Genomic DNA, 22,576 nt, shown 5'->3' with positions numbered 1-22,576 from the left:
ACAAACTACACTCTAAGACCGTGGTTCTCAACTGGTGGGTCATGACCCAAAAGTGGGTTGTGGAGCTGTTTTCAGTGGGTCGCGGATGTGTGCTTGAAAAAAATAAAGTTGTGCCAAAAGTCTATGCTGTGCTTTTATTTTGAAGGACATGGCTTACCTATGATGTGCATGCAGTAGTAGTGTAGTTTATTCACACTCCATGTGTTCAACAATCCCAGATACAGTTGTTGAAAGTTGATGAGCCCTCATGTAGTTGCATTTATGTTGCACTTTTTTTAGTTTATTCTGTAGAGAAAAAAAAGGCTGCTAATCGAATGACTTGTAGAGGGAATTTTTTCCTCTTGTTTGCTCGACTATTATACTGTTGTGTTTTGCGATGTCCAGGTCCAAACTGCACCATTTTTCTGCACCAGTAAGTGGTTAAAAATGACAGAAATTTGGGTCACAATTGGTCATTAAGGAGGTGGTAGTGGGGCCTGAGGCGAGACCAGGTGAGAACCTCAGCTCTGAGAGAAGCTAGAAACTGTGAAATGGACTCACACACCCCGACACAAGAAGAGAAAACGATGAATGAACCGCTCACTACCTCTGAAGGTGAGATAATGAGTTCTGCACAGAGCACCGGAACCCAGAGATATATGTAGGCTTCACACACCTGGTCTCAATCAGGGGCAATCACACACACACACACACACCTGACCTAAGCTGATTCCCTCACCAAACTCAATGAGGTGCAGGTGTTGCTACACTCACAGCCTGTGTAGACGTTAAAGCCAAACTGAAATGAGACGGTCCGGTCCACGGAGGATTTCCTGTTTGCGTCAGCAGCTGTTCCCGCCCTGACCCTTGCGCCACTCCTGTCGCCTAGCAACAGGTAACTAGCTAGCATAACTAACGTCGTAAGTTATTCGATATAGCTGAAACCAAAAACTGTTACATTAAAAATTGAATGTGTCCTCGGCCATCTTATTTGAGTTGGCGCGCGATGCATCTCAGGATACGTCGGGCCGCGAAGGATGCACCGGCCCGGGAAAAGGAGGATGCATTTGTCAGCCGTATCTGAAGGAGCCTTTGAACTGGGACAACCTTGGCTGCACTTCTGTGACACAAACGCGGCCTCCAAATACAGCCTTTGAAGGCTGCAGCGCCTGGATAGGGACACGGCTTATATCGCGCTTTAGGTGTTTGTTTTAGACAGACATCAGATTTTCTGTTGATGAAACTTTCCCTGAGAACGGCCATGAGCAAAGGGCTGACGGCTTATGGGTGTCTGGTGACATGTGATGGTTTATGTTCAAGGTTTACAGCGATGCAGAAGCTCCCTAAAATCACGATAGGAAAAAGAACCAACCATCACCTGTCTCAGATGTAGAGGAGCGAGCAGCACCGATGGGATGAGAAGAAGGACACAGAGGAGTTGTTTCCTCTGTGGCTAATTAAAGCCGAGCGCTGTGCCCTTCTCCCCCCACAGTGTCTCTTCCTCCCTCTGCCAGGGGGAGATGCAGGATGTCTCTGCCCATTTCAATTATTTATCAGCATACTGAACCCAGGATAGACGCACGCTGTCACTCACAGCAGACTGAAACCAAGATGTCGTCTGTGTCATTCAGTGTCTCTTTTCCTAAATCTGTTTCTCACTTTATACCTAATGCATAAAGGAACAGGAATAAAAGTGGAACAGCAACCTGAACATTTGTCTATTATTTTAAGACAATAAACTCTTCTTCTTTATTAATTTTTTCACTCTGCGTCCATCCACAAAACAGCATCATGGATGCTGAAGCTGTGTGGCATTTCCCCCTCACAGGTTTCTTTCTCACCTACGCACGTTTGATATTTTGCCAACCCCGAAACACCGCGGTGGGAGGAGACGAGCAGCAGGGAGTGCATCAGCGTGTCAGTAGCAATTAAACCTGCAGAAGATTGTGGCCGAGAGGGTTATTTATGCTGTTTCCATGCTTTTACCAAAAGGTGCACGGATTTTTTTAAAAAGTGTTGAACCACTTTAGTGTGTCTGCTGTCGGATGTGATCGTGCAGATGTCAGGGATAAGGTGTTATTTCTGGCTAAATTAATTAACTGTAACTCTAAATGCTAAATGGGGCATTCATTGTGTAAAATGCCGTAAAAACCCTGGATTGTTTTTTCATAACTTGATCTGCTGTCGACGTCGTGTGTGTCCTGTGTGATTGTTTGCCCATGGAGAAGTTTAGGTGAAGCTTTAGGAGACTAAACTCAGACTTTCCCCGGGGAATCTCCCCTGATGGCAGCCGCTGTCTGCTTTCATATAAACACAGGACAAAATAGTCAGCTGGTGCTGTTAAACAAGACGTTTAATGTGTGTGGGAGTGTGTGTTGTGTGTGTGTGTGTGTGTGTGTGTGTGTGGGTGGGAGTAAGATGCAGACAGACAACATACAAACCCATCCATTACCTGCGACAGAAAAAGGTTGAAGTATCATCACATCTCCTCGTGTGTTTTTCTTCACGTTAGCAGGCATCACTGAACTCCTCTCTCACATCTGGAGCTGTCAATCATTGGACCCACCGAAGGACAGTTTAGGGAGAAGCAGGGTATGTGAAAATGAGATGTTCGATGGGAAAAGAGCAGAGGAGTGTGTACCTAAACTCAGTGAGAGGATGATGGTCTCTTTGCACTCTTCATCACCTTCCTGTCTGCAGACAGAGAAACAAATCAAGGGTGCAGGAGCAGGCTGAGAGTCTGTCAACATAATGAAAGGGACAAACTTGATTAATGGTTCTTCATCATTATTTTCAGCATCTATTCATCAGTCCATTATCTTCTGGAGTTATTATCTATGAAACGTCAGAATGTTTCCCACAACATCTCTACATGTCTTTTATTTGACCAAAACTTAAAATTATTCTTTGAACAATCTGTTACTCTTTCAGGAAGTGCTTTCACAACTCTAGACGTACGATGATCCTCCAAGCGGGAAGAGTGTGTGTGTGGGTGTGTGTGTGTGTGTGTGTGTGTGTGTGTGTTTTCCCCAGAGGAGCTAATAAAGGAAATGATGCTCTGAGCCGACGTCACTGTAAACAGAAGACCTGCATGATAACGCGCGTAATACATGAAATCAGAATAATCTGATGTTGGCTCATTTATTTTTATTGCACTAAAGCTTTAAGCTCTTACTGTTAGAAAAGATCCTTTAGCCACTGTCTCTTTTGCATTAACCCATACACGTTATATTTTCACTTATATTGAGTTGTTGTTTGTATTATGTCTATTGTACCGGGGATTTTTTTTTTGCTATCTGGCACTTTAATTTCCTCTGGGTTTAATAAACGTCTATCTTGTCTTATCAAAATAATACAGAAGCAGTCATGCAAACGAATCATCATTTTCTTTTAGGAATCACAGAGATAACTTTTAATATTTATTCTGTGGGGGAAAAAAATAACTGAAGTTAAATTGATTTTTAAAAATGTGCAGTGTATTTATCAAGGTTATTACGGTATTTATAGGCAAGGCAAGTGTATGTAAAAACAGAGCATTAAAAAAACAACTAATAGTTCTTCATATTTAAAGTGTGAGTATGGATGTCAGTAATGTCCGTGTTTATTAGATCCTCTAATTTAAGAAAATGTTGCCTTTGCAGTTAAAGTTGCTCATTTTATTTTGCAAGGTTTGACCGGAAGTTTCAGTGAGGTAAGGCGTCTGTTTTAATGAAAGAAAGGTAAACTGTGAACCTGAGCGTAATCAAAGTTATGAGTTTGCTGCCCTCCAGTGGTCACAGTGAGGAACTACAACAGCTGTTAAATTAATGGCGAATATTGACTTGATGCTATCTTTTAAAATATTTAATAAATGATCATTTAATTTATTTTATCCTCTGTTTTTTGCCTATGAAATTAATCGAACATTTATTTAATTTGCTTTCAAACTCTACTTATACATTATTCTACCTGCTCTATGTTATAGTCTGTATGTCTGACCATTGTATAGCTTTATGACTTTTATCTACATTTCTTCTATTTCACCAATAAAATGTTAAGATTATTATGATATATATAAACCTTATTTTAACGTGATATAAACAATATTGATTAATAGGTTGTTCAATTCGACATTTGGCCTGCTACACAGCTTTCATTGCAATCCGAAATAACAATAACTAGTCGTCAGATCAGGACTAAATAACCCTGATTAAATATGAACTAATATGTACAGTAGTTTTTGATTTAGTCAAGAACCCGGATTAAATGAAGGTCACTAAACATCTTGTTCATTGAGAAAATCAACACAGCTGAGAAGATTTCTTTCACGGCCCATCTTGGCATAAACTTTATCTTCTGCCACCAGGAGGCAGTATTGTATCATTTTGACTCCTCTGACTCCGTCCTGAATATTTCGGTCTCCTCACAGAAACAAACAGGTAGTCGGCGCTGGACGGAGGTGGTGCTATTGCGCACACGACGCTAAACCTGCGCAAACTACATTATAACTGCATGCGTGTTCTCAGTCCGGACGTTATGGATAAATGTCGAGGCTGAGGTGACATCCCGGGGATCCGTTCGACCCAACACGTCTGCGTTACCTTCAAAGATGCTCTGTTTTACGATCTGAAGTCTGTGCGCGCGGGGAAGGATCAGTTTTGGAGTCGCCAGCAGCGCGCTGCATCCTGACACACGATCTGGAGGACTGCTTGCATCGTTTTCTTAAAGTTTTCTGCCCTTTTTGCTTCATCTTTTGTCGTTGGGATTTTTTTTATGTGCATTTGGAGCTTACGTTGTTTTGTGTGTTATTCTAACATGGGGGAAAGCGTGCGTATCGGGCTGATGTGTTTTTGCTCCGTGGAAGTTTGACCCTGCGCCCTCTCTTCTGAACGCTCATCTTTGCATTTTAATCATCAAACATTAACTGAGTTCTGCAGGAGGTTTATAACTTTCAGGAGGAAATGGCCAGCGAGCGGAAACCACGGCTTTGTATCATGGGTAAAGCGGAGGGAGGGTATGGATTTCACTTGCACGGTGAGAAAGGAAAGAGCGGACAGTTCATCCGCAAAGTGGAGCCTGGCTCTCCTGCTGAAGCGGCGGGGCTGCGCGCGGGGGACCGTGTGGTAGCAGTGAATGGAGCTAACGTGGAGAAAGAGACGCACCACCAGGCAAGTAGATGCGCACTCTAGATTGTGTTTTACCTTCTGTTGCAACACTGGATTTAATTGTCTGTGCAGGGGTTATATATCAACAGGTCGCACTGGCTGGCGCATGCACTCTGACTCTGTTGAGACGGTTACAACCAGGCCAACATCAAAGCCCCCATCCTCCCCCTGTTGCAGCTTATCACTGTGAAACTTATCTTTTGTCCTGACAGTTAGCCCGCATCACACCAAGGTCTTGTGAAAACTTGACTTTTGCATGGTTGCAATGCCAATCACATGAGTTACGTGTGATTAACCTGCCCAGCTCTGCTGTGAAGGAAGCAATGCACCGATAAAAGGCTGTAAACAATCATTGTAAAACTGTCTCCTCCTGTTTGCACGTGGTCCTGCTTCACTCTGTGTCTCTGCTGGTGGTCAGATGGGAACAGCAGGCTCTGATAATCATTTTCCCAAAAGCCACAGACAGTTTCTCTGTAACCTTGCAGCAGCAGAGATAAAAACAAACCTGTTGAACTTTGTGTTTGAAACTGTCAGACTCTCTGCTGCCCTGGTGCTTCTCTTTTGTCTTAATACAACGGATGACAGGACATCATCATCCTGCTCGGGAGCTTGGATTGTCAGATAATGTTTGCCAATCTCACAGGGTTTCCCCTGAAACATGTTCGGCTCAGTGTTAGTATTTCTTCATCAGGGGGGCGGCTAGCTTGTAGTTATAAGTGTCATTAGGAGGTAAACTCAGGCCCAGGGGGTCCACCAGGCTTGCACTACACTAGGGGAAATCCCTCACTTAAATGTTTACATTTCAAAACCTCTCCTCTGCCTGCTTCATTAAATTAATAATGTGAAAGCATGCTAACAAGTCTTAGTTCCAATCATTTTCTCGATTAATGGATTCAAACACAAACATTTGAGAGGCTGAAACCATGAAATGTTTCTCATTTTTGCTCGAACATCGACTTACAGCCTGATATTTGGTCACTGTTTGTATATTTCACCACTCTGACAGGCGCTGCACATGCACATGTGTAAGAGAAGTGTGACTAATGCTGCAGCACTGAATGGATGCTTCTAGAAAGCCCAGTTAACCTAACAGTGTTCTCCTCGCTGTGATTGGACGGCTCTTTTGAAGCTGTCGTCTAAAGTACAGTAAACTACATCAAAGTCTCCCCTCCTCTCTCAGGTGGTTCAGAGGATCAAAGCCGTGGAGAATGAGACCCGGTTGCTGGTGGTGGACCAGGAGACGCATGAGAGCCTGCGCAGCCTCCGCCTCACAGCCACAGAGGACATGGCCATCATCGGGGCCGGGCATCCTTCCTCCACCTCCTCCGCCCCAGCCTCACCCTCTCCTCCCCCCTCCTCGGTCCCATCCACCCCAAGCAAGAAGCGAGAGAACGGCTCGGTGTCCAAGCAGCCGGTCACACCGAGCGGCCAGGTGCAGAAGCCCACCAGGAGGTCACCATCGAAGGCTGCGAGGAAGGTAAGCTGGACGCCACCACAGGCTAACATCATCTTTGTGCACCAAGACTGTGCACGATGTCTTTCTGGTTCAAAATGTGATGGTACGAGATGAGGATCTCTAGAGAGACCTATTCAGATGAGACTATTGATGTTGATGAATATTGTTATTATGTGTTCTTGATTGATAGATCTCATGATTCTGTTGACTGTGTACAGCTCCAAACCTCTTTGTGATGAAGTTAAACTGAGCTCCGCTTTCACGCTCATGGAAGTTAACATCAAACAGTTATTCATAGCAGCAACTAGAAATGATTTTAGGGATAATGTTGTTGGTTATTAATCTCGATTAAGTGATGAAACATTTGGTCTTCAAATTCTCTGAAAATAGTCAAATTAAGGGACAAATTTAACTAACTTATTTTGTCCAATCAACAGGCTGAAAAAAAACAAACGAGACAAAGATAATCAGCAAATATTTACATTTGAAATGCTGAACCCAGCGAGGTGGTTTGTCTTGCAAAATGACTGAAGGGAATCGCCGGACCTTTCGGTTTGACATGTATTTGCTTCACTGCACCGAGAGGTAGAAAACAAGCCGGATGTCTGTCACAGAAAAAATGAAGCTAGATCCAAGCTTGGCTTAGTGTAGCAGGAATCAAGGGAAACAGCAAGCCTGGCTCTGTACACAGGTTAGAAAAGGTGACTTACAGCTAACATGCTACAGCATTTTTGTGTTATATTCTAAACGTTAATTACAGGAGTACAGTTCCCAATTTAACCAGACGTCCACGGTTGGCTCCGGTTGTAACTCTTGATTTTCCTGGCTGACGGTCGCTTTCCTTTTCAGACTGTTTGCTTCATCTGAGCGTCGAGTTTGTTTCTTTTTCTTTGGATTTTCACTTCTTGTTGAAGTTGTATCTGTAGTCATCCATCTTTTCTTTGTTTGTTCAGCCATAGTAGATTACTGTTTACTCGCAACACTTGTAGAGAGCGGAAAAGCAGCCGCTTAGCTCCGCCTACCCTCTCTGGCAGACCAACCACTGCTGGCTGATGGAGAACGCGTCACTAACTGGGGGCCGCTTGTGACATCCAGTCTGTAATACTGCTAATTCAAAGGCTTCATCAGCGGGCCATAGGCTCAGTCACCATTGTGTTAGCTAATTCAGCGACAGATAGAGACTTAACAGACGTTTATTTAAATGAAAATCTAAAAGATTGTTACTTTAACCACATTAATAAAGTCTCCACAACACAAGTACACAAACAAAAATGTATCTTAAGGGGTTTGAGAACTCCTAAACACGAGAGTTAAAAAAACTTACAGCATTAACAAACAGATTGCAGGCTGTGAGTCAACTCTTTGAACAGATTCTCCTCAGCTCTGTCATGCTTTCACCCCAGACTTGTTTTGTTGCTGCTTTGCCAGTTTTAGATTAGATTAGAAGACGTTCTGCAAGTTTCCATCCTGTTCTGCAGCCTTCCATAAATGCATGCGCGCCTATAAGTGAGTCTGTGTGTCTCGAGGGGAGACGACGGCGAGCCGGAAGTGTTCAAGATGTTGTGTTAGAGGTCAAAGAGGGCAGGAGAGGTCAGAGGGCGGGAGCGGTCAGAAGTCAGGAATCTGGCAGAGGACAACGCGGTGACTTTGCAGAACAGGAAATTCAAGAAATCATAAAAGGAATGATTTGAATAAAGACAGCTGGAGGGAACATTTTCTGAATGCCTTCGTATTATAGATATTACAAAATGATATTCTGGAGGGATCTTTTTTCACAGGCCTTTCACGGCTCCTCTTCCTGTGTTTATTCTCGTCACAGAGGCTTGCATAATGCTGAAAAAGTCATCTGATGCATTTTTACTTTTTTTTTTATATCTCTGTTTGATTATTCCATCTCGACACGGAAAACAGGATGTGTTTCCGTCTGCTCTGCCTCCCCTGATGGGCTTCAGTTTCACATGGTCCCCATCAGCGAGAGGACGAGGCCGCTCCACTTCTGCTTTCTGCATTCACACAACATGTGTTTTCACTTAGCTCGGCCCTGCCAAAACCTGAGCGGCCACTCAGGCACTATTTCTACCCGAGCAGTGACAGGGCCAATCAGTTAAATGTTAAATGTGTGTCTTTGTTTGGCTTTGGCTTTTGTGACCTGTGGGGAGAAACCCCAGTGCACGCCGGGGTCGGATTGGCTCGCGAAATGCTCAGAGGTCTCTCGTTTCGCTCTTTCTCCCGGACTTTAATGGCTCTAATGAAAGGTTGGGAAGAAGGTTTGGCAGGATGAGCAGAAAAGCATTAGCAGGGTTTGAACGAACAGCAGGAAAACTGGAGGACAATGTATGAGCCGCTGTTGGATTTTAAACAACTTAATTTACACAGGGAACATGGACTGACCTGACTTCCCCGGTTGGATTCGGACCTTGTTAGTCTGCAAAGAGTTGATGTCTCTGTTTCTCGTCCCATCTCATAGGAAGCTGTTCCACCACAGATATGCAGACTCAGTAGTCACGCCGCACGCTGAAACAGCATATCAGGTCTCGTGTGTAGGCTGGCGAGGAGCTTTGGCAATCAATGCTGTGTGATTGCTTCAACAAAAGCAGAGGGGGAAAAAGACTGATCAGCAATGAAACCATTAATCACCATTAGAACAATCGGAGCTTTCCGTGTTTGTGTTTCTCTCACAGCTGTAAAAGTCGACTCAGTTTGCTGCGAGATGTTTCGCTGAGAGCAGCACATTTCTCCTCGTACTTTTGTTTTTAAGAAGAGGCAGGAGAGAAAGAATGAGAGAGAGATGAGCGCAGACAGCGTTTGGAACGAGGGAAACCGAGACCGAGAGCAGCCAACAACAACCATGAAGATTTGTTGGAAGCCGTTTCAGGAAATGGGCCCCCCTCACTTGGGGGGGGGGGGGGGGGGGGGGGGGGGGTTGGGGAGTGGGGGAGAGAGAAGATTTGCAGGGTTAGTGGAGTCCCACAGAGAGGGGAAGGGATGGAGAAGAGGTTTGATGCGACTTGGCACTTCCTGGGTATGTGCCAGTATATCCAGAGATGGTGGATGTGTCACATGGGGTTATGCCTTTGTGAAGCACTTGGCCTTCTGCTGAGGTCTGTCAAATGTAAAGACGAAACATTTTTGCGCACGAGAAATCAGCGGGACAGAGAGAGATAAATGTACTGAGGGCCGGAGGGTTAAAGGTCAGTTACTAAACTGTAGTTTTGCAGCTATCAACAGGGTCCACAGTTGCAGCTGTAGTAGTGACTCAGCTCATGAAGGTACTTAAAGGAGCAGTTCGCTCCACTGTCAGTCAAAGCTGGTGTTCTCTGTCATCAATAGAGGCAATAATATTTTAAATTGGCGCCATAGCTGTGGAGAGAGTTGTACAAACAGCTCGTGGTTTCGCTCATTCTACATTCCTACAACACCCAGCGTGAAATACTATCGTTTTCCAGTCAAGGACATCGATCGCTGCAGGCAGCGGCTCAGAGCGGGACAGAATCCGAAATACGACGAGAATATACCGGTGCATCGTCTAAAAACTCTTCAGGTCTGCAGTCTACATTTCAAACTGACGATTCTGAAGGAGACATGACATCAGAGGCGGTGGCGACCTAGATTGGGAATGTGTAGTTTAGAGAGCTCCCTGGCCTCCACCAGATGACGCATTTTATGTAGTCTGGCGGAGGTTTTCCAGGGCACATTGGAGAAGCGAATAGTGTCCTCCAAAGACACAGAGCCAAATTGCATTTTTTCCGACCATAATGGCATTAGCTCCCCATAACAGCATGATAGGGCTGAGGTTGGAAATCGGCGAACTGGCCCTTTAAGCTACCTTTGAAACATCTCTGTCCTGCAGATTGCATCCGATGTCGGTTCACTAATAAACCCTTAAATCTTCAAAAAACAAACATGCTCCTTCGATCTCCAGATGTTGTCTCAGAATCGTCACGTTTTTAGGTTTTCATCATCATCAAACTGTGGTCGTGACAGTTTTCTGTACGTACATGCTCACATTGCAAACAGGTTCTGCTTGTAGCTAATTCAGCACAATGCCAGCAGTATTCCTAAATGTACACAAATATATGCTCAGAACAAAGCACGGGAGGTTTTACAGCTTTACATTAGAGTCGAAGGCCCCTCAAAGACACACAACATAGACTCTACACACACACACACACACACACACACACACACACACACACACACACACACACATTGACCAGCCGGTACAGTAGAAACATGGGCAGACATGAATCTTTCTGCAACTTTAATCACTTGCACATTTTCCCAATAAATTTCCCCGCTCAGGGTTCGTGTGTGTGTTTGTGTGTGTGTTCCCCAGGTTACTTGACACTGCCTGTATTTTTCCTCTCTTTTATGGCCACTCATCCCCTCCAGATTCTTGTGTGTTTGCCCCTGAATATATGTGTGTGCACATTCTTGGGTCTAAACACAGCGTGTGTAGATACATAGGTAGTGTTTTAACTCCGTTCTTTCTGCATTTCTAACTCAAACTATAAACCATCAACGAATAACATTTTCTCTGTTTTGCTCATTTCTTCAGCAGAGCTCCGCGGCACAGACGGAATACAGCTGAGTCATGTTGGGTTATTAGAAATCCACTGTGCAGGCCTTAATAGGACATTACTGTTGACAATATCGACCATGAACTAGGAAACCGTGTATAAGCCTGTTTGCTGTAGGAGCCACATGAAGACTTGAAAGGCCGATGCTGTCACTGAGTGCATCACTCTGATCCCTGCTCATCGTGTCCTCTGTACTCTGAAGTCTGCGTATCAAACCCTGAGTTTACAGTTACATCATATATTTCCAGTAAGTGTTCACGTACTTGTCTCTGCATTAAGCGTGTTACTGGAGGATACCTGTAGAGGGCACACCAGAGAGCTCAGGCTGTATGCAACTACCGTATGTGCGGGATGTAAACAACAGACATGGCGACACTCGAGGAGGTTACTGTGATGTTCATTCAGAAGAAGCGACACGCCGTCAGCACCGTCCCCACTCCGTTTCTCCAACATGTTCCTCCGTGCACGGACGTAACGGTTCCGGACTTCTTTCCATTTATGAAACAGATATTTTGACATGTTTGTCGCTGTGAAGTGGCAATGACTCATCATACAGATGTTGATAATGTTATGAGAATGACTAGGAGTTTGGCTCCTGGCGCAGGGCAAGTTGATTCTCTAACACAAAGTGCATATAGGAGAGAATAGGCTGGCTGGCAGTGGGTGGTGCAGGGCTTACCTCTTGTTAGCAACAGTGGCTAGCTCAAACCGAGAGCTCTCCACGAGCGGCCAGCCCAGGCAGCGTCAGTGACCGTTTCTTGTTCACATTTTGGTCCAAAAGAAATAAGTGGAGATAGTAGGCTTCTAGTCCTTGTCGTGATCAAGGCTTATAAACAAAAGGTGCTCCGGTGTCAGCTCTTAATGCTCATCGTGGTTCAGCGCCAAACTTCTCACTGCACGCTGTTAACCAGCAAACTTAGTACACCTGCGCAACTGGGTTAATTGATAAGCCCCGCCCACTACCAGCCAGCCAAAAGAAGGAGGGAACTAATAATGTGACTACTCAAGAGCACACTGCTCAACCTGACAATAATTGCGGACTTGGTCTGTCAGCTTGTCTTCAGAACTTTGCATCGTCCCTGCTGCTGTGTCGACCCTGTCACATCCCTTCTGCCTCTACACTGCCCCCGCTGTTCATATGCTGTGTGTTCACAGCCGACGCTCCAAACAGACGCATGGAGCGCTTGGCAAACGCATAGCTAAAAGCAAGTATATCTCCAGGCTTACATCTTTATACTCTATACACAAACTAGTTTGACTGAGCTTGATAAAAGATCTGGACGAAACCTCAAAAACACAGTCGAGGTGGCAACAGTACTCACAATCTTTGCTCACAAGTGCAGGTACGTGTTTAAAAAGGTACTCTGGTAAAAGAGGAAGAACGGATTCTTAACTGAAGTAAAAGTGAAAAAGTACAGGCTTTGTTCCTTCACATCTCTGCTCGATGAGCCAGCACACGGCATCGAACACATTCACCAGAAACAATGCTCGTTTCTTTCGTCTGCCTGGGAAAGGAAGACCCGTTTCAAGGACGAGAACATTAGGCCTCCGGTTCAACGTGTATCGTCTTACCTGAGCACACACCTGAGGTGTCAGTGCTCTGTCTCTGTGCTTGTCTTTATTCCACTCTGTTCACACACACATGTGCACTCAGGTGTGTCACGTGGACGTGTCATTAGCACTAAAGCTCCAGATAAAGTGTCAGATGTCACTTTCTCACCAGAACCTTTTTTTAACTCGATAACACACATGAACAAACACACGCAGAGAAACGCAGAGAACCTTCGAATGTTTGTTTTTCTTCGTCTTACATGTAAATTAAATATCTTCAGGTCATGGACTGTTGGTGACAGAAAACAAGACTTTTCATTACATCTTTTGTTGTAGCTATTCCCTTTTATCTGATGTTTGATGGACAAAACAATGAATCATGAAACAATCGTTTGCAGCTCTGCACACGTTTATAAAGCTGAAGATAGATTCGGTAATATCAATATGTTAGCAGCAGAAAACAGAACCTTCTTGCCTGCAGACAGACAGACACAAACCTAACTTGTTCTGGGCTGTTAAAGGACGATGCACACCTCTCTCTCTTCTGGTTGGTATAACACCTGGCTTAACAGGAAGTACACGGAGAAGTTGTTGCCATGTTAACAGTCAGCGTCCATGTGCTGGAAAGATATGTGTGAAAAACTTTGAAAATAAAGTTTGAGATTAGGAAAGGGAATCGAAAAGAAAAGGCAGCATCTTTACAAATCAGTGTTCTCTGATATTATGAGTTTGACCTTTTAGAGGTTCCTTCCTTGACCTCTGGAGCTCAGGAACACGTCATGTTTCGGCTCAGTCTGACACAGATGATCGATCCAGCTGCTAGCTCACAGGCCGACATGTGAAAAGCATTTTGTGTTGTAATAAACTTCACAACATGTGTAGAATCTGCAGAGGCCTGCGAGAGATCATCTGCTCCTTGTAGAGAACTCACACACACATCTGTTAAAACAGTCGGGGGGGGGATGGTGTTTGTGGAGGTGGTCTGTGTCTGCACGGTCAAGAATGTAAGACAGATTTGTGTGACGTATGTAGCATCAAAACATTGGTTGTTTTATTGCGGGTACATGTCTGTGTGCGTGTTTGTGCATGACTGTCGGAGGACACACGTGTGTCACAGGTGCTGAAACCTTAACAAACTCTGATTTCCATCTAAACAAGAGGATAGACTAAACAACACGCACACAACGTACACAAGAGAGACCCAACAGTTTGCACAAAATCCTCCTGCAGAGTTTGTAAACACTTAAACATGTGCATCTTTGTGCTTGTAGAAAGAGATCTGCGTGAGAAAAGCTCGGACAGCGAGCTCAGTTTTTTAAGGGTCAGGGCTTGAGGTCGTGGGGTCGGGATTGAATAAACACCAAAAGTTACACTCTGGGATCTGTGAGGGAGGAGGAAACGGAAGAAGACTTTGCTGACACTAAAAAGAGGAAAATGAGACGGTTGCAGAACAGCAGCCTGAGAAGGTCCTGCATGGGACACACATGCTGGAAACAGTAACCACTGGTCAGAAACCTGCTAACACACGGCTTTTGTGTGAGAAAGGTTACAATCGGCATTCAGACTCAGGTCAAATGACTCTGCAGACGGGTAATTATCGCCTCGGCTCCGATCGGCATTGATGGGAACACAAAACCCGTGTCGACACGCTAATCTCCGCCCCCTTTCCCGGCGGGATGCTACACTCCGTCAGTAACTTCCGAGCCGCCTGGTTCGTTCCAAGTTTGCGCCGAGTTTAATGAACAGACTGAATGATGAATAGATACAATAAAGACCTAACCATTGTAACATCTTCACTGTTTACTAACCCTGTCTCTGGCACATTTGAGACGTCAGATGGTGCAGAGAAGAGGCCGAAACACTGGCAATGGGAAAAGAGACAATCAGCATTTATTAGCGGGTCTTCCTGGGTCTGAAAAACCTGCGTCAATGCGCTCATTTTGATGGGAAAGGGGCGGGGTATCAATCACAGCAGCAAATAGACCCGCAACTGACGTCTTTTTTCCATCCTCTGCTTCAATTTTCCTCCATCTCTTAGTAGATGTTGTAGAGATGCTGACTGTCATAACAAGGCTAACTGCACTCATTTCCTGTTTGCTCTTTTAAGGGTCTTTTTGCCCCCACTACAAAAACATGATCATCTCAAGCCATCAGTTTATAGCGATACAAAATTAGTTGATGGCTCAGGTTAGACTCACACACATCTCCTCCCTCGGCCTGTTCCCTGGCTTCTCATTACACACAGCATAATAGGAGAAATATGTCCCCTGTCAGCTCTAATGGAACAACACACAGCGCAGGAGTTGTCTGGAGGTAGTCAGCACTTCAGCCTGTGTCATCGTCTGTGTTTGAGGTTGTTTGATACTCTGAAAGCCGAACGGAGCAGTTGACATAAAAGAATGAGAAAGCAAATAATCTTCTGCAAGTCTTTCTTTTTGGCAAAGCGTGGGCCTTTCAGTTGTCTGACCTTTATTTAACTGTTCCCATCAAGATTTTTCATTAGATTTTTAAGTGACCGTGCATTTGTGAGGGTTAGTGAGTGTGTAATTCTTCTTACTAACATCTGGAGTTGGTGTTTGAGCTTCCCCCCCTCCTTTGAATACCAACTGTGTTACATCAAGATGCAGGGGTCCCGATTCTGTGTGTCTTAAGTGTGTGTGTGTGTGTGTGTGTGTGTGTGTGTGTGTGTGTGTGTGTGTGTGTGTGTGTGTGTGTGTGTGATAAACCACATTCTTGGAGTAAAAACATGGCCTGTAGGATGTGAAGGGGTCGTAAGTGCGGGCGAGGGCGTTCGTCTGGGGAATCAAGCAACAGAAAGGGATTAGTAAGGTGTGTAATGTAGGCAGGACATGAACAACTGAGTGTATTGTATTAAACCCATGTGTGTGTGAGTGAACGCAGCTGTGTGTCTTCATGTTTTATCTCCCCTTGCAGAGCTGATAATGCAATCAGATGTTGTTGTTACCCTGCAGTCGTTGACCCAACTGTGTCGCTGCAGGCGTAGTTTGACTTTACAAAAATAATAACTTTACTCTGACTGGAAATGTTTTTGTCACTGTGTCATGGAAGTTTCTTTTTTAATTTGAAATAAAACAATAAGGTTCACCCCCTTATCCGCAATCTCTATCCATCTGGCTTTTAAGCCAAGAATAACACTAATATTGATTTGAATTCATTATATCTTATTCTGTTATCTCAAAGACATCATAGGAGTTGCAGAATCTGCTCTTAAATGGTTGATAACTGCCCCTCTGAACTGTGGAGTACCACAAGGCTCCGTCCTAGGTCCCCTTCTATTTTGTCTCTACATGCCTCCACTTGGCTGAATAATAGGTATTCATAACATTTATTTCTTGCTCTGCCAAATCCGATGACACTCAACATTATGTATATGAAATATCAGGCACAACGAGCAGTCCGATGTCCTTTAAAACAGTTTAACAACTTCCTCGAATTCAATGAAGAAAAATGATCAGGACGGGTCGTTTAATGGTAGATTTGTTTCCCCTGATTCTAATCGAATCTTGGATTATCAAGTTAATCAGGTGGAAATGATTTTGTTAGCAAAGCCCGTTCCAGCTTCATGTTGTACAAAATGCTGCAGACACACCATAAACGGCAACAAGAAACTGAGATTACGCACCTCTTCTTGTTTGCATTTGCTTTCAATTGATTTTATTCAGTATGATGCTATGAGAATACTCCTTAAATTGGTGTAGTGAAATATTTGTGGCTGCACGAGTCAATACTTCCCAAGCTGTTTTAAGAACTCTTATGTATAAATGTATTTGCTGGTTCAATGCCTCAAAGAAATCTTGGTTTTGTCAAACATCAGGTGCATGCGCTGCGAATCCCAGCTCTGGAGTTGCTGGTACAGTTGCCTCCCTAAAAGTTTTACATTTTCTGTATTGTCTTGTCTTTTATCTGGACCTCGAGTCTTTAATAACGTTTTGAATTAAATTGAAAAATATACTTTCAGAGCCTCTGTGGTTCGGCATACATTTGTGATCCTGCAAAACTCTGCCAGCAGTCCCTTGAAACAGACTTAAATTTGTCTCATTTCCTCTGTGACTTCCTATAAATCTCATATAAAACTAATTATATGAACTTGCATTCCTACTTTAATTGGCCTTTCTGCACGATGCAACGTTTTGTGTCTATTTCTGTTTGGTGTTTTATGTGAAGAACTTTGTTACTTTGTTTTGAAGTGCTGTGCAAATAAAGTTTATTATTGCCCAAACTATAATTATGAAGTTGTAACATTGCTTCACTGAACTCCTCCTAGTTGTAACTGTAGCAATTTACAGGCTTGACCCACATCTTCAGCTTTATTTATAGATTGCGCTACTTTTCGCAGCCCTCGGTGGGTCAGAATGTTGGAAAACAGGCCGGCTTCTCCTGCCGCCTTTGAATCATCTGGGACTGATCTCAAAGATCTGTTTGTGAAATCATAAAAATTGTATTTGGATTTGTGGATATAATCCCAACAAATGTTTGGGAAATGTTTACTCAGTCTCAGTTTTCTTAATCTCGTCTTTCAGTCAGTTGTTGAACGAGGGAATATCAGTGTAAGTGTAGGTCGGCTGTAGCCATGCAGAGGATCGATCGATGAGCTGCCCACACAACAGCCTCACCGAATACAATACAAAACACAAAAGAGGGAGCGAGTGTGAATACAGACAACTCAAGAGGCAGACAGCAAGGCATTCTTCAGTGCTACACCTCATTGTTGCTGATGGAGAAAACCTTGAAAGCGGTGATGGAGCTTTGTCGTGTTGCTGTTGTTATGTGTTCATGATTTGGCGATCACACGTGCACTCGACTTCAGGCGAGCTGTCACAACTGTGCTGCTTCACAGATCTATCCATAGCTGCACCGGCCTTTTTGTTCTCACTCCTAACCACTCGATCATGTTCAGTCCCTTCACATGTTCACTTCAGCACTCACAGCTGTGAGCCAGCGTACGTTCCCACACATCGATTCCACACACCCTTCACAAAAAAACACACTCGGGCGCTTGTTTCTCCCGTCCCACTGGCGCTGCTCCGTTTGGCTCAGCTCACACATCAGCATCTTGGATACGTTTAATTACAGCTTTTCTTTCTCGTAGATGTGATGATAGAGAGGCTTTCTATCCTCATGGATCAACAGGGAATTCTATAGATGCTTGAGTAACACTTGACATGAGAGAGAGGGGGAGTTTGTGTGTGTGAGGTGAGGTTAGTGAGAGAGGGTGTGAGTGGCATAGCAGGAACCCCCTCTAATTGATTCATTATGCTGAAGAAAGTTGGAAACGGTAATTTGTATCCATCTGCTTTCTTAAAGCGCACACACACACACACACACACACACACACACAGAACTATGTAAATCTTTGTCCTGGTGTCATTTATGAGGCCTCCTCCACTGAGCATGTTTACGTCTCCATGATGTCACATATATAATATGTCTTTCTGGCTCTGGGGCCCAGAGGTTTAAATACACAAACATACAGAGCTCCGACATGGGTTCCAAAATTGAGTAATCTGATGGTTATTTTCACGAGTGTTTGTTCTATAAAGTCTAATGTGAGAAATGTACATCACAGGGTCAAAGGTGACGCCTTTAAAATATATCCTTATGGGATGTTTGATGCTGTTCCTGAAATATTGGGCTGATAGTAATTGCTTTAAATAAAAAAAACTTAACACACATAAGATCAAGTTACTTGTTTTCAGCTGACATACAGAACTATAATGATACAATTATTAGTTATAATGCTTGATTACGGCATTCCAAGGTGTGTTACTTCTTGATAACAGACCGTTGCTATGAAGAGCAGACCGTTGCTAGGGATGCGGCTCTAATCACACCATCTAAAGGACTGTAATCATATCAATCTGCAGAAAGAAACCGGTGAAATTTGACGTTGGCTTGTTTTCAGAGTGAAAAAAAGAAAAGAGGAGAGAAACAGCGGAGAGAAAGCAAGAGAGGTTAAAGATGCAAAAAGTGAAGGGAACGACCGAGAGATCTACAAAACTGAAGACGGTATATGAAGTTAACATTAAACTCAACACAGGACGGGATACGGCGGTGTTTAAAGACGGTGAATGGAAAAGAAAATGTCAACCAACTCTGACAGTGACGAGACAGAAAACAATCAGGTGCTGCTCTGATACCTGCGGTCCGGGTCTTACTTCACCATCAGTTTGTTTAAAAATGTGTCCGGCCTGAATCAAACAACCAATCAGGATTAGCTTTCCACGTAACTAGCCAAACACAGCGACTCGGTACAAACTAAAACATTTGGGGTTCTACGTGACTTGTGTCAGCATTTCCATTGGAATGTTCATGTTGCTTACTGCCACTTTAAGAAGGCTTAACTGTTGCCATGGACGCAGCTCTAAATGTGTATGTAACGGACTATTTTTTAACAGGAAACTGAAATAAAATCATTTTTAAATTCATAAAATGACTTCCAAATCAACATTTTGTGTCAAATTATTGATTTTAAGTGAACAGTCGTGTAATAAGCGGAATAATGTATAATGAGCAGGTTGTTATCGCGGAATATTCCTCTATAACAACCTGCTCAGTATACATTATCCCTGACGTATCATGTAGCTTTACTTTCAACGTGTTCTAACTCTAAAAGCGTCAAATACAGCTGCTTTGTCTGTGGCACGTTGTGGCATTTCTAAAGGCACCCTTTTAGGCAATGTTTTGATGTACTGTCAAAATCAGGTGATGGGATTCATTTGGTACGACGGGTCAATCTCAGGACCCTCACAGAGGACACCAGGGTTTAATACTTGCATAATAACGATGGTCAGTTTTTATTGTAACAGTATGACTTCTTATCAACCACACGTTTATCATCCGTCCTTTCCTGCACGTCCATAACTCTTAAAAGGTCAAACATTTCTCTGCAAGCTGGAATATCAAATATCTAGTCAGTTTTCCATCCCTGAGGACTAAGATTTATCTCTTAATAAAATGACTGAAACAACTTTTAAATTAACTGTTTCAACTTTACACACACACACTGACAAACACTTAACCTTCCTACTTTAATTTACTCTTCGGATTAACTCCCTCTGTTGCCCTCCTCCCGCCCTCTCTTACTCTTACATGTCCCAACCGAGGGACGAGCGATATCTGCCGCATGCTGATAACAGGGGTGTGGACACACACACGCACACACGCACACACATTACATCACGAACACCTATTTCTGTCCTGTCACACAAGTTAAAAAACAGATGTAGAAGGAAAAACTGACCAGAATTTAAAGCATCAAAAAAACGATTAAAATAAGAGAAAATTATCGCTCCTTCATCAGTGACACATAGCAGCACACGCCTGCTATGTGCATTGCCATCAGCATTGCCAGCAGCCCACTCGTTTTAAATTGACATTTAAATGCAAACAGGCAGAAATGTTGTGTTCTGCAGCCACTTCACTGCAGTGTGAACAACAGCCACTCGAAGAGAACAGAGGGCTAAGAGAGAGTGAGAGGGTGAAAGAATCTGTGCAGAAAGGACGCATAAATACCATGACATCGAGGGAGTGAGTGTGCTGCACAAAATAAATGGGAGATTAAGGAAGAATGGAGTGAAGAAAGATGGAGAGAAACAGATGGAGGAAACCACCTGTTCTTTCCTCCCTCTCTCTCTGTCTGTCAATGCACAGTTTCATGATATACTGAAACAGAAACATGTGCTGAAACGCTCTTACTGTACAGGCTGAGACGAGAAGCAGCTGATGAACTGTCACTGTGGATCCAGAGGAGGAAGGACAGTTTCAATGTGACATTGAGGATCATATTTGACGGTTTATCTGCCTCCTTCTGCCCTTTTGATCCTTCTGCTGTGTTTACCAGCTACTGTAGCATGAAGTATGTCCGTGGAAATTCAATCAACTCCATGCAGCACGTTCTCATGGAAACTAACGCTGTGCTCTTGCTCACATAGTGGCTGCATCAGCGTGACGTGAACAAACACTTATGTTTCCATCATCTGACACAAGAGTCACAAAGGCCTCGTCATGAGGAAACGGCTTAAATTAGTTTCAGTTTTGAAATGACCATTTTCTCTCACTTTCGTATTTCTATGTGGGGAAGAATAAAAGTAGGAGTTATAACTCATATGGATGCAGTTAATGACTCAAGTATCCCTTTTTCTTCCTTTCTCACTCGATCTGTTTCAAACCACAGCTAATCTCTATTTACAGATTATACATAAAAATATGGAATATGTAGGCGCATGACCGTATTTTAGTACGGGAAGTGTTCTCGTTTCCGTTCGTGGTACGTTTGTGGAAAGGACCAATCACGTATCAGCAGGCTGCGGTGTATGCAGGAATAACAGTCCATGGAGAGCAAAAGCAGGCGGAACGTAATGACATCCCAGCTCCCATCAGCGTCAGCTGACAAAGATTTAGCCAGCTACTACCAGCTAACAATCTATTCTGGATCAAACATTTCAACTTGAGATAAATTCCCCTGGCATTGTGTCATGAGAGCGGCTCAGCGTTTAGATTTCCTGACTTCCTTGAATGCATCAGAAATGATGGATCCGCCCTCCGTCTCATGTTAAAGTAGTTTTCTTCTCCTCTTGAGGACAGACCTGACAAAGCTTCATGTTGTTACTAATCTGCATCATGATGTTGTTATTTCAGCAAACTGAAGAGCCGTTAATTAAAGTCGATCACAAGAAAATCTGTTTCTGTTTGGGCTTCATCCCGCTGCAGTAAGCCAGAGTGCAGCCTCTGTGTAGCTTACTGTTTACAGTGAAACTGAGACTCAGCACAAACAGATGAACGGGCGCTCCTCCGGGGGATGGAACAAACCGAGAGATGACAGCGTTTGTTTTGCAGACACATCTGGAGGGATAATTTACCTTCACTTTGATCTGAACACACGGTCGCTTCTCAAGTAGCTAACTGGACTGTAAACGATGCAGCGCACGGAGAAGGACGTCTTGTCATTTATCACTAAACCGGAATGCCCAACATGTTCCACATTGCTCCCATAGGCTTTGTCAGAAGATAGCTGATGGGCTCCATGATTGAGCCACAGCTGACCTTATAACAGCAAGAGTGAAAAATCACCAGCAACAAAGAGACATATGTAATTTGATTTAATAGAACACACATGTTGTTTTGCATGTATTATTTGCATTACTGCAATGTTATAGTTCATAGTGCATTACTTTGCATTGCAGGGCATTCAGTTTGTGCAACCAGTGAGTTAGAAGAGCAACCTGTGCACACGTTTTTACACATTTTGTTGCTGAAACACAGTTTTTCTAATAAAGAAGGAACATATTTTATTGCTTTTGTGTAAAATGTGACTCAGGGACTTCAGGGATCAGATTAACCGGGACATTAATGTGCGGAGTACGTGTGGTTTAACGTCCGTCGTGACTTTATAATTGAGATTGAGATTGTTATTTTTGGCATTAGCAGGGCTCATAGTTTTTAGATAAGACGTGTTGGGAAATTGGGAGAAAATCTGACAAAACTGTCGTCTTCCTTCCAGCATGAAGCGACACTTTGGAGCGTTGTTTTTGGTGTCGGCATCACAGCTCTTGTTTTGTGCTAATTATTCACACAAGTCAAGCTGCGGGCCGTCAACTCCATCATGATCTCATCTCGGTGACAGTTCAGCCCCGAGCAACAACACCCTGCACAGTATGTTTGCACTCACAGACGTTTTGCACTGAAGTGCCTTCAGGCCTGCAGCGGACAGACACACTGACAGGTTACAGGTGTTTATGAAAGACAAACATCAACGTCCTTCTCTGCCTCGTCAGATATTTAGGTCAGCATGGAAAAAGTTTAAAGAAGTCTGAAAGCAGCTCAGTATGAAGTTTCCCCTCGTCATG

The 22,576-nt window shown here is 43.7% G+C and overlaps 1 protein-coding gene across 1 annotated transcript in view; it reads left to right on the top strand.

Annotated features, from left to right (window-relative positions):
- Positions 1 to 4,478: 4,478 nt before the first annotated feature.
- The window catches only part of LOC138602687 (Na(+)/H(+) exchange regulatory cofactor NHE-RF2), a 37,294-nt gene continuing 19,196 nt past the window's right edge, over positions 4,479 to 22,576 (top strand). Inside the window, exons 1-2 of the mRNA XM_069674216.1 lie at positions 4,479 to 5,126; positions 6,304 to 6,600. Of these exons, the coding sequence (XP_069530317.1) occupies positions 4,920 to 5,126; positions 6,304 to 6,600 (504 nt within the window). The 5' untranslated portion in view covers positions 4,479 to 4,919. The remainder of the gene's footprint in view (positions 5,127 to 6,303; positions 6,601 to 22,576) is intronic.

This window comes from Semicossyphus pulcher, unplaced genomic scaffold, assembly GCF_022749685.1.
Source record: "Semicossyphus pulcher isolate SPU_LCO1_2020_fin unplaced genomic scaffold, fSemPul1.0.p SCAF_23, whole genome shotgun sequence".
NCBI classification, from domain to species: Eukaryota; Metazoa; Chordata; class Actinopteri; order Labriformes; family Labridae; genus Semicossyphus; species Semicossyphus pulcher.
This window is presented reverse-complemented; position numbering and strand designations above follow the sequence as displayed.